Genomic DNA, 13,022 nt, shown 5'->3' on the forward strand with positions numbered 1-13,022 from the left:
TGAATGAATGAATGAATGCATGAATTCCTAGCTCATTCCCTAGAAATAGAGTTCAACCTAAAGGTGTAGATAAGTATGGTATAGAGAAGAGCATGATCTCTAAAGCCAGACAAGCCTGGGTTCACATCCTGACTCCACCCCTAACTGTCTGGGTGATCTTGGATAAAATGTATAATCTCTGTGCCCCTCAGTTTCCTTATGTATGAAATCTGATTAATAATGATACCTATTAAGTTCTTGTGAGGATTAAATATAGGTGTCCCCCCCAAAATATATACACACACTTTGAATAATTATAAAGGCAGTTTTTATTAAAGTACATTTCATTTTCAAAATTGAGCTATCAGCTGGTAAAGTATGCATACATTTTTGTATATTTATGCACATAGAACTCTTAGTTTATTAGAGACAATGTATTTTGACCATTTTTTCCTCTGGGCAGTAGGTGCTGTATTAGATGATGGAGATAGTAGATGGTAAAGAGTTTTCAGAGGTTTTTCTTAAATTTTTGACTTTTAATTTTACTTTTTTTCTCAACTGTCTCATTTCTGGCCTACTCATCTTAACCTCCTTTCCTGACCTCCCTCATGTGCATATATCCTGAGGCGGGGCGGAGTTATGGTTGCCTATTATAGTTAACTAGGAGATGCAACCTGATTAGCACTGAGGAAAAATGTATACTGAAATCTTTTTTACTACCTCCTGAGAGCTATAGGTAGGAAATATGCAAAGGAAAAAATTGGTAAGACTGTAAACTTCAAGTCATCCCTAAGAAAAACTTGATCCTACTCCCATACATTTTTTGAATTTAATTAAACTGAATTGAAGAGTGTGTGATCTCCATGTATCAACTTTTTTGGCTCACAATACTGACTTGTATACTATTTGACATTAAATTGCCTGTCAAATTAAAGCCTGTGTTAAGGTTTTATGTAGTGAAACATAATTTTATTCAGAAACAGCTAATTTAAACTTACATATGTTTAACATTGAAATGTACCTTTGTACTAAAAGTTTACTAATGAAATTGACAGAGTAAATTGCATTGGAGGGATATTCTTTAAATACTCAAAACATCCAATTAAAGGAACTCCCTTCTGACCCCTAAAATAACTTTGGCAATGAGCCATTGCATTTATTTACAAATGGTTTATATTAATTTTATAAAGCAGTCCCAGGGCTGAACCTCTACTTAAAGTCATATTTATTATACCTTGATGAAGCTGAGGTGGGTGGTAGGGGAGAAATCATCTAACTTAAAGCAATACAGTGACACTTCTTTAACAATATTCTATAGTTCAATCAGAGAAATACTTAGATAATCTGATTATTAATTAGGGATACAAATGAAGGTTTATGAAATGGAAGCTTATTGTTTCTTGTTTTTCTTGTTACTGTTCAAGCCAATGATTTTAGCAGATGGAGAAGTAGAACCGCCTTTCATTTAACAAATACTCACTGAGCTCCCACTGGGCACAACTCTACTAGATGAGAATGCTTCAATTTCAAAACAGCACATTCCTGGGCTGATGGATGCCTCATTACTAAGACTTGACTTGTTTCACTATCTTTATGCAGGTCACACAACTGGTCTCTCTTTAAATAATGACCGGCTGTACAAACTCACATACTCCACTGAAGTTTATGTGAATCAGGGCAAAGGAAAGCTCCAAGACAGTGTGGGTTACCGAATTTCATCCAATGTGGACGTCGTCTTACTGTGGAGGAATCCTGATGGTGATGATGACCAACTGATCCAAATCACGGTGGGCATTTTCTGCCAGAAAGATACAAACATTATATGTCAGCAAAGTCCTTGAGACGTGTACCATTCAATAGCACTTGTTTTATGTTCTTGGTTGTACAACCATTTAGTTTGTTTTCTATCACTAAAACACATATAGCTAAAGTGTTTACTAATCAAAAGTGATCTGAATCTTTCCAAATTGTTGAAGTAGGCAAAAAGAAGGCATATGCTGGTGGTAACTAGAATATGATGTCCAGTTCTATGTGTCGTATTAATAGACACATTAAACTAGAATCCATTTGAAATGTTCTGGGAGTCGGGAATTTAGAATTAATGTCACGTGAAAAACAATTGAGACTACTGTACCTGAAAGAGGAGATAAATTGGACCTCCCAGTTTTCCTGAGTTTCTTGACATAACAGGTAGAATTACCAATGAGGGAGTAAGCCTATTCTGTATTCTTTCTAAGGAAAAACTGGGTACTCCTCTGCATGGCAGTGTTTGGTCAGTTATAATGTTTTAGCTATATGGGTTGAGAAAGGAGGTCAAGTTAGATAGTCTCTGGGATTTTTCCCGGTTTAATATATGGTGATTCCATGTTTGCTTTTTAAGCACCTAAAGGCAAATTATTTCTTTAATAAAGTCTGTTAATCTTTCACATGTTGATGTGAAATAGGTACACAAACCAAAATTTGCTTTATTGTAACCGATAAGTAGTTGCTGGTATACTTTATAATGAGGTGTCATTGCAATATATTTATTAAGCTATCTTTGCTTCTTTGGATGTCTCCAGTAGCCATTGTGCCTTCCAAATTGGATCAAAATTTCATCATCCATCTCTCTGAGCCATTTCTCAATGCAAGTATTCTGCAGCAAATATTATGTATCGTTTATTCAGTAATTACACTTTTCATCTTTAATTTTGTATGTGCAGATGAAGTACAATAGGGCAGGACTCCTCCCAAACAAATGGTACAGAAAGTGAAGAGATCAGATCACAATAGTTCGAAACAAATGAATGACAATGACATAAAAGAGCCATCTTCTAGTCATAATTATTATAAACCTGAAGTCACAAATTTCTTTAAGTATAGGTATTTTTACCTAATTTAAAAATCTGATTGTTGAATATCTTCTCCATTCTTTTAAAGTTAATGGCTAGTTCCTCTGAGTCATAAATTGAAAAAACAACAGAAGAAATTATGGCCAACCCTGCATATTGCTTTATCATTTTCTTTTCTCAGAGAATCTGATGAAAACAGAAACAGAAAAGTTTTCTAATAGGTTTCTTTCCATGATTCCAGATCAAAGATGTAAATGTTGAAAATGTGAATCAAAAGAGGGGAGAGAAGAGCATTTTCAAAGGAAAAAATCCAGCCAAAATCATAAGAAAAGAAAACTTGGAAGCTTTACAAAGACCTGTGCTCCTTCATCTTGTCCATGGAAAGGTAAAAATGATTTGGGAGGCAGGGGTGGTGGGGGGGTGGGTCGCACATCTTTTCTCTCCAACTTCACATTTTTATTCCCTTTAGTAGAGACTATTCTTAGGCGATCATGGCATCACTACTTTTATGGTAAATGAAATTTTTTCATGACCTAATAAACAGGTTGCAAATTAAATGTTTCAGAAGTAAATCGAGGCATTCAATTCATTTATATTTTCTAGCCATTTATGTTGCCTATTTTATAAAACTCTGTATAGTACAGTAAAATCAAGTACTTGTTTATAACAGAGATTGTTGACAAGAGATTGTTGAAATGTGCATTTTTTATTAAATTAAGAAGGATTAAAAAGATATTTTACTGCAAAAATTTATCACAGATGATTAAATAAATTCAGGAAAGTAGACAAATTATGAATGAAATAATCTAACTCAGGTATGTAATATTAATTTGTTATGAGAATATCAATATCTGACTAAAGTACAGAATTGAAGTTTTTGAAAGGATATGGTATTTCTAAGTTAGTGTTAATTTTTTAAAGAAGCATATAGAGATTATTTCAAAACTATAACTTTGAAAAGCATTTTATGCATAATGAACGGACACTATAATATCTATTTGAAAATTTGCTAAGGAAATTCTGTAAGTGTGGTTACTTGTGATTTGATTCTACTCTATTATTAAAATGGTCTTAATATGTTTGGGATTGAGAAGCAATTGTGATCAGTGAATTATTAGGCATTACATATGTGGTTTTATGACAAGTATAGATATTACATTTACATGTATAAAATGCATTAATAAAGATGAAAGCTCAATTTTAGTAACTAAAGTAGAAAAGTAGAAAAGGCCCTTATAGTTAAAACTCTACAGATCTCTAAAATTTCTCTAGATTCAAAAGTCCTAGATTCAAAATAAAGATGAAAACAAATACTTTAAAATATAAAATTTAGACATGCAATACATTTCTAATCATGGTGCCTGTTTTTATAAAGTACTAAAGAGGAGCTCACAAAAGAAGGATTATTATGTGGTTGCTTCTCCTACAACCAAATATGAATCAACATCTCAGAAAAAAGAGGGGGGGCATCTGTAATACTTTGAACCCTAAAGATAAAAGAAAGAGACAAAAAAAAGAATGCTTCTTTCTTCTCCACTTGTTAAAATACCATGTTCCAGGTTTTGCTCAGGGGACTTCCTTTTATAAAGCTCATGTGCTTCTAGCCAGCTGGAAATAAGTAGTCCTCTTTAGAACAACCCCTTTTACCCTTTGTAGCTCACTCATGGCCTTTATCACTTTCTTTTGGTCATTTCTGTTCATTGCTAAAGCATGGGATTCAGTAGAGAAAATTCCTATTCTTTATATTCCAGCCCTCCCATGACCTGCATGCCCTTCGACTCCCTTCTTCCCCCCCAGCACCCAGAACCATGCCTTGCACTGACTGACATGGTGCATCAGTCAGGAAGCCTTTCCCAACATTCTCTCAAACCCCCTTCTTCCCTGAGTGTATTGCCATGAAAGCATTTATCACAGGGTATTGTAATCCTCTCTTTGCCACCCACATTAACAGTCGGCTTCTTGTGGGCAGCAGTTATGTTTATGTCTATATATCCAGTGCTTTGCTCATAGTGGGCATGCAATAGATGCTTGTAAACTAAAGGAATGAGCTAATAAGGTGATATGGGGCTAAAATGAGTCAAATTTTGAGAAAGGCTTTGCTTCTTATTTGCTTAGTAATAGCTAAAAGTACTTCACACTCAAAGCCTTCACTGACTGAAGGCATTATATGAATTATCTCCTTTATCCCCGGGACAGCCCTAGGAAGCAGATACTGCTTTCTTGTTCTCTTGTAATAGACGAGGAAACCAAAGTCAAGAGAAGAAATTTGCCTAAAGTCACAGAACTGGCAAGTGGTGAACTGGAATTTAAAACAGAGGGTCTAATTTTAGAATCTATGCTGCAAACCACCATGTTATACTATCTTCTAGCTGGAAAGCATGTGGGGGAAATATCACCTCTTTTGTTGACCTGATCATCCCTATTTCATTCTTCATCATATCAATTAACTCACTTGATTTTCACACACCACAGCTTTGTTAAAAACATGAAATACTGTCATTTTCTCCTCCGGCCTTCCCATGTGGCAAAACATTTGAGCCCATAAAATATTAATTTCATTTATAGGCTTAATGACAACCAATCATTTTATAGCCCCTTGGATAGCAGTTGAGTACAAAGTCTTTTGTTACACACAGGAAAGAACTTGGTGCCCTCACTGTTCAAAGGCTGGGCTGAAGCTGCCACATCATTATTTCAGTGACTCCACTGTGCCAATTCTATAGGAGCTATGACTTGTGATGATTTACAGGTTAAAGTACATTGTGGTATCTTTCAATTATATGATAAAGAACTTACTGGAAAAAGACCCATGACCCTGGAGACTAAGAAGCTATGTGGAATTTTCAGCCACATCACTGTCAGAAAGATCATTATTTTAAACCCTTGCTTCTTCAGCTTACTATGAGAGAAGATGGAAAAGGGAAGGTTGAACTGTTGATTGACAGTTTTTTTAAAGAGTATTTTCTACCCCAGGCTCGAATTAAATTTCATTCCCTGAAATTTCTGTGATTTCAAGGATACTCATTAGCATGTATTTTTTGTCTTTCCTGAGCCCACTGTTTTAAGCTCCCACATTTACAGTATAAAAGCTGATTTTTTTAAAAGCCGATTAAAACACTTAGATACATATTTATTGAACATCTTTTTTTCATGCCCAATTATCTCCCCTACCTGAGTGTCAGGGCATGACTCTAGTCTTCATCATATCTATTAACTCACTTGATTTTCACACACCACAACTATGATTTCTATAAATCATAAATGAAGTTGGAAACATGACAGTTTTCTGTTTAAGTTGATTAACACTGACAAGCAAAAGATGCCTCAAGTTACAGCATGGATTCTTCTTGGCCTAAAGTTCGAATCCAGTGAACTGGATACTTACTGAATTTTCATTTCTGGCTTTCCCTGTCAGTATTGATTAAATTAACCACGTGGCTGCTGAGTCAGCCCTTTATTTTGTGTTGCTTCTAGGCATTGGTTTGCTCTCTGAATCTGGCAGTGTGGCTTCTGTACACACACTGAGCCTCCCAACTAAATGTGCACCTTGAAACTCTCATTCTTCATAGACTTCTTTACTTGTCCGCTTTCCAATGTGCTGGTTCCTATGTATCATTTGTATCAAAGATCTGTTTAGAGATATAACTCCAGCTAAGTAAAAAAATGACTTATCTCTGTTTGCTGGGATCCTTTTTTAAAATTTTTACTGTTAATGTAATTTTGCTTTCTCTTGTTTTTAAAGAATGTATAAATTAAGGGAGTGTACAGAAGCATTTTGCCCCTAAGAAAAAAATATGAGTAATCCCTACTGATTTCAAGGGGAAATTGACCCTCAAAATTTGGCAGGAAGAGGCACCTCATCTCCTTCCCCGCAACCCACCCCCCCTCTCTCTATGTTTGGTTTCCTCAGGTTCAAGGCTTAGTTTGTCACTGGGTTGTGCCACTGTGGCTCTCCGGAAGCTCTGGGGACTCTGAATTTAGATAAGAGTCCTGTGCTCTCAGATATTCAGAGCTCATTTCAAAACTGAGTGAAGAAATCAGTTTTATGGCCTGAGTGTAATAAAAGTTAGTTCCTGCTGTGAAATAATAAATGTAAGATTACTGCAGTGATAGCCACATGGATTGAACTGCAATGTTCTGACTTAATTACTTTTTTTTTTAATTATCAAAAGCTTGTTAATTCTAACAATTTTGACATTGAGCTAATATAAATTCCAGTGCTGTCTGTTTGGACCTCGATGATCTGCACTAAGAGAACAGAATTTAGGCCCCCAAAGTAGCAGTCATAAAGGAAAAAGAGACTTGCCCACTTTTGTAGTTCTAGGAAAGTAATAAAAATAGAAAGAATGAAAAAAATTCTCTTTATGTCTCATAGTTTACATAGTTTAGCCTTCTAGGAAAAATTAAAAAAAGTCTCCAACAGTGTTTTATTAGGAACTAGCGGTCAAGAGCAAATCTTGATCCATAGAAGTGGGTCAATAACAGAAGAGCACTTCACCTTATGCAGAGTCCAGAGATTAAATCTGAGAACTGGGTTTCCTGAAATTTTAGGCCAAACTTTATAAATTGTTCAGGCACATCATTTTTTAGCCTGGAAGGACTATGAGGATACAAATGATAAGTAGAAGTATTTTCCCCACTTAATGGCTTCTCTTGCTTTCTAAAGTATTTAAGACTCAGGCCTAAAAAGTCACAGGCCATAAGCATGTGCCACCCAGTGGGCCTTCTGACTGTATCCCGGCTCAAGCGATCCAGTTATGAACCTATAATAGACATGATATCTGGAGATATCATACTCTGAAATATTTGAAAAGGAAGTCACAGTGTAATTCCTAAAAAGAAAAAAAGACCCAGTTCACAAAATAGAACATCAGAAACTCAGCCTGGGATCCGAGAAATTGTCAGTGATTTGTTTGAGAATATGACACCATAGATTTTCAGATGCTGAGGTCAGTATTCCAGTTCCCTTTTTACCTGGAAAAACACAATTCCAACACTTAAGGTTTGTCCAGTGTAATGACTAAAACTGATTACGAGTTGGATAAAGTACCTAGTAAATCTATCATTAGGCAGAATATATGTAGAAAATAAAAATAGAGATTTGAGGCAATTGTGCATAATTCAGGCAAAATATTCTCTTCTATGTTATGGAGAATTTTCACATAGAATGAATTGTTCAGATTGGTATTAATTGAGTTCATTGCACAATTAAGGAGCTGTTTTACTTGAGAAGTCATGGTTGGCTTTAAAGAAAAATAGGAAGGTATTCAGGTTATTTCTAGGAGAAGTTCTCAGCTATAATTACCACAGACCTTGGGAATTTTTACAGGGAAGCTATAGCCATCCTCTAGTTTTAAATCGTGTGAAATGTTTTGAGTTAATACAGGGTGAAAAATGACAGCCTGGTTTCCAGAAAATGTTCTTTGTATTTTTACCCTTATTTCTTAAACATGACCTAAATAATCAAACTGGTATGAGACATCGTTATCACCCCTGTGCCTGTAATAATATCAAGGATGAAACAAAGCTAAGGAAGCCATTTACTACTGCAGCCAAATCCGTCACTCTCCTCATTCCACCCTCTTTTTCCTGCCTTCTAAAGGGAAACTCAAAGCAGTGCCTGGAGCAGGCCATGCAGGAATCACAATCAGCCTGAGATCATCCCACCTTCTGTATCTGCTTAGACTGAAAGCCAACATAACTGCTGTGGAGAGCCAGGCAGAGAAAATCACCCCTGTGGAACTGTGTCCATGGGCATTATGGCCCCGTCTGGGCCCTTATCAAAGCACTTGGTGGCTGTGCTTTCTCTGCAGTCTCAAGAGTGGTGATTGCCATTCTCCTCTAAAAACCTATTTCTTTGTTGTTTTAAACCTTGGTCAGTTTTCATTTCAAGCAGAGTTACAAGTAGGAAATGTGTTGATATGTTCAAAAAGAATGTTTCTGATTTCTCCTCCTTGGGCAATCCTTGTTTTCACAGAAATCCCAGCCTATGCTCTGCCCATCTTGTTCAGAGCCTTCATTATCAGTCTCCTGCAATTTCATATTCTGATGGTCTAGTTTCTTAGAAATTTAAATAGCATCTTTTCACAATAAAAGAAACCCCTGTACCAGATCTCTTTCTCCTGGAATTGAGAGGGATAAGAATCTGAACCTTTCCTGTCACTTATTTAACCAAAAATGAAAAACAATGTATTTTTGCTTTATTTATATTTGTCTTTTTCTTTCCGTAGGTCAAAAACTTCTACTCATATGAAAATGAGCCAGTGGCTATCGAAAATATCAAGAGAGGCCTGGCTAGCCTATTTCAGATGCAGTTAAGCTCTGGAACCACCAATGAGGTACTTACTAATATTATTAAAAATCCGGAATCTTATTTGTCAGTAGAGTTCCCTAGATTATTTGTATCGCTTTCTATTTGTAGAAAGTTAGTTAAAAAAAAAAAAAAAAGTTACTACTATGGTAATACTCAGAAAGGTAAGCTGGGTGGTCATGTCTCATTTACACATGAAACAAATTGCCACTTACACCAGTGTGTACTCAAATACAGGGTAAAGGGAACTCCACTCAGTTACTCTGAGGAGACTAATAGAGTGACTGAAATACAGAGATGTAGAAAAATGTGGGGACCCATCCATTGGCATCACTTTGTATCACTATCCCAAGGGGAGTTGATTAAAACTATAGATTCCCAGGATTCACTATAGATTCTGATTCACTAGATTAGGGAGGACCTGAGCATCTATATTTTGGCAGTTTTCTCAGATAATTTGAATGCATTGTCAGTTTGAGAACCCATTGGTCTATACTGACCCCCTTCATTTTACAGATGAAGGAACTGGGGTTGAACTAGATGAAGGAACTGAGGTTAAACTAGAGAAGTTTACGTGGTTCCCCCAACACCACACTTGGAGTAAAAGGTGGAGCTGAGTCCAAGTTTCCTAGCCTGAATTTAGACAGCCCAGGAGAGAGTGAGGAAATCTGATGGTAGGGCTGGGCCAAGGGAATGTTAGTCTGCTAGAATGGAGGGTGAGTGTGGTGCTGGCAGAGGTCTGCTGAAAGGCCAGGGTAAGCTAAACAGAACCTGTATGGGGAGACATTTGTCTATATTCAATTTGTTGATGTGACTTATAATGAGTTGAATTAATTCAAATAGGTTTTTAAAGACTTCTAATCATACTCAGCTGGTCAAAAGGCACACACACACACACACACACACACACACACTCACAAATAACACACAACCTAGATATAACATTAAAAGTCAACTTCCCTTACCACATAATTACCCATTTACCAGAGGTTTTAGTTTTGACCATGCCATTTGTCCAGTTCTTAGTAGACATTAGAGAGAAGTCAGAAATTATTATTCCTTGGGCATTACGAAGGCTCTAGCAAGATTCAACCAAAGAGGATGAAAGAGAATCCACTTGCTGCAGGAAACATTGAGTCCTTCCTGTCTTCCTAACTTGTCAGCCTGGACAAAAAGGCAACCCCCCATCACATATTAGGAACCCCAATTTTCAAGCCAATTCCCTCTGGAATTCAAATGGTCCATGTGAAAATCCTAAACACTGTATCTTTATTTTTAGGTAGATATCTCTGGGGATTGTAAAGTGACCTACCAGGGTCATCAAGACAAAGTGATCAAAATTAAGGCCTTGGATTCATGCAAAATAGAAAGGTCTGGATTTACAGCTATAAATCAGGTATGATTGATACACTTTTTTGAAGCATCTAAATAATTACATTTTGTAGAGTTGAATTTGAAATAATAGAAGATAAGTTAATGATGTAATTTGGGAACATTTCTAATTTTTAGTAGGGTATAATTTTACATATTATAAAATAAACAGGTTTATTTTAATGTGTTATAGGTTTGAATGATTGGGGAGGTGTGAAGGGGAAGCTCCTTTGATGATTAAAAGATAGTTTGGTATTTGACCTAATTCAAAGATTAAAAGCTAATTAAATGTCACAACTACAAATATTTACCTTTTTAGGTCTTGGGTGTCACTTCGAAAGCCACATCTGTCACTACCTATAAGATAGAAGACAGCTTTGTTATAGCTGTGCTTGCAGAAGAGACACATGCTTTTGGGCTGAATTTCCTACGCAGCATTACAGGCAAAATAGTATCAAAGTAAGACAATGCTGAAATTTAAAATTTTCTTTATTCCTCTTTCATAGATTATTATACTTGGTTTTTAAGTATTACAGTGCTTCCTCATTTTGACTGAGCTCCTTGAAAACAGCAATTTATATCTTGCACATATTTTATTTTTCACATTACCTACAATAAGTATCACATGTATTAAATATTATTTTAAAATACAATTTCCTTAAAAATTAATTGTTTAATAAATATAATTTAAATTTTAAAAAGGCAATCTGATTTATTCTAGTTTATTTTCTAATTTCTCTGTCAAATGTTTTCAGTGTTAGTATTAAAAAGGTGGTGGCATTTGCATGTTCTCTCCTTGAGATTTTTCTTTTGTTACTGTTGTTAAGAAACATATAAAACGATTCATAGTAAAGTGATGTGACAATTTTTATATGATTTATAGTACTTACATATTCAAGCTTGTTATTCCAATTTGAGAAAAGTTCTTTGGTCAGAATAGGTCTCACAGGCTTAAGAATTAGAATTTCAAATCTAATAGTATGTGTTATTTTCAGATTTTAATTTAGAAGAACATTATTTTAGCATTAAATGTATTATATTTTATGACATTGTTTCACAACTATTTCCTCTAAAGTAGCTGTCATGTCAGAGATGAATGGATGCAAAATCTTGGAGGAGGTGCCTAAAATTTCTGAAATGTTATTGAAGTCTCATCTGGAATAGAATTTTGTATTCTACTATTGTTTTCATAGAAAATAATATTTTTAATTACTAGTCAGGTCTTTAAGGTCTTCATTGCTCTATAACAGTGATGGCGAACCTATGACACGCGTGTCAGAGGTGACACGCGAACTCATTTTTTTGGTTGATTTTTCTTTGTTAAATGGCATTAAAATATATAAAATAAATATCAAAAATATAAATCTTTGTTTTACTATGGTTGCAAAGATCAAAAAATTTCTATATGTGAAACGGCACCAGAGTTAAGTTAGGGTTTTTCAAAATGCTGACACACCGAGCTCAAAAGGTTCGCCATCACTGCTCTATAACGAACCACTCCAAATTTAGTGGTGTAAGAAGAAGCATTCATGTTATCATTCTTTCTAAGTCTGGGGCTTGCTGTACCCACTAGGAATGCCTTGCTTGGTGTCTGTTACGTAGTTGCAGGTAGTCACTGACCAGATCTTTTCAGAGGTTGCTCTCTCACCTCCCTGGTATCTGGACTGGAAAGACACAAACTACTGAGGCTCCTTATGCATCTCTCTTTATCTCCATGCGGCTTCTCAACATGGCAGCCTCAGGGAGCCAGACTCCTCACGTGGCAATTAAGTCTACAAAGGTGCACGTGCTGCTAGCATGCCAGACGAAAGCTGAATTCCCTTTTACGACTTAGCTTTAGTATTCATGTAGTGTCACTTCTACTATCTATTATTGGGACAGTCAGAGACCCTGCCCAGACTCAAGGAGAGAGATGTATACTCTACCTCTTGCTGGGAGAGAGGTTCATATTAGACAAGAATATTATCAAGGCCATTTTTGTAAAATAAAGATTTCCAAATTGTCTTAGTTATTAAGTGACATGTGGTTGTCTTAAAGATACCATTTTCAGAAAGGTAGGCCAAATTCGAAAGAGGTGACATTGCATATCTTGTTAAGCATCCATGCAAACTTTCTTCTCTGTATTCTCTTGTCATTATATTTTGAAAATTCACCCTTAAATTTTCAATCTTTGAATAAAATTATTACTTAAGAAGGATTTCATAATTATCTTGAGGTTTGTGTTACCATTGGAGACATCGCAGTTTAAAAGACATGGCCTTAACACAACTTGAATAAATTAGTATCTTGTGTGCCCCAAAAATGGCAATTAGTAGCTTGTTCACTCAAAAGAATTCTGCTGATGTGATATTTATCTTCCTTGGTTATTCAGGCAGAAATTAGAGCTGAAGACCACTGAAGCAGGCCCAAGACTAATGTCTGGAAAGCACATAGCAGCCATAATTAAAGAAGTTGATTCAAAGTACAAGGCCCTTCCCATTGAGGGGCAGGTGTTCCAGAGCGAGTGTAAAGGATGTCCTTCTGTAAGTGTG

At 35.8% G+C, this 13,022-nt stretch overlaps 1 protein-coding gene across 1 annotated transcript in view; it reads left to right on the plus strand.

Moving 5' to 3' along the window:
* The window catches only part of LOC118671732 (microsomal triglyceride transfer protein), a 57,019-nt gene that overhangs the window by 13,155 nt on the left and 30,842 nt on the right, over positions 1-13,022 (plus strand). Inside the window, exons 3-8 of the mRNA XM_036340459.1 lie at positions 1,579-1,766; positions 3,052-3,195; positions 9,041-9,148; positions 10,400-10,516; positions 10,811-10,950; positions 12,863-13,013. Of these exons, the coding sequence (XP_036196352.1) occupies positions 1,579-1,766; positions 3,052-3,195; positions 9,041-9,148; positions 10,400-10,516; positions 10,811-10,950; positions 12,863-13,013 (848 nt within the window). The remainder of the gene's footprint in view (positions 1-1,578; positions 1,767-3,051; positions 3,196-9,040; positions 9,149-10,399; positions 10,517-10,810; positions 10,951-12,862; positions 13,014-13,022) is intronic.

This window comes from Myotis myotis, unplaced genomic scaffold (genome assembly GCF_014108235.1).
Source record: "Myotis myotis isolate mMyoMyo1 unplaced genomic scaffold, mMyoMyo1.p scaffold_m19_p_1, whole genome shotgun sequence".
NCBI lineage: Eukaryota > Metazoa > Chordata > Mammalia > Chiroptera > Vespertilionidae > Myotis > Myotis myotis.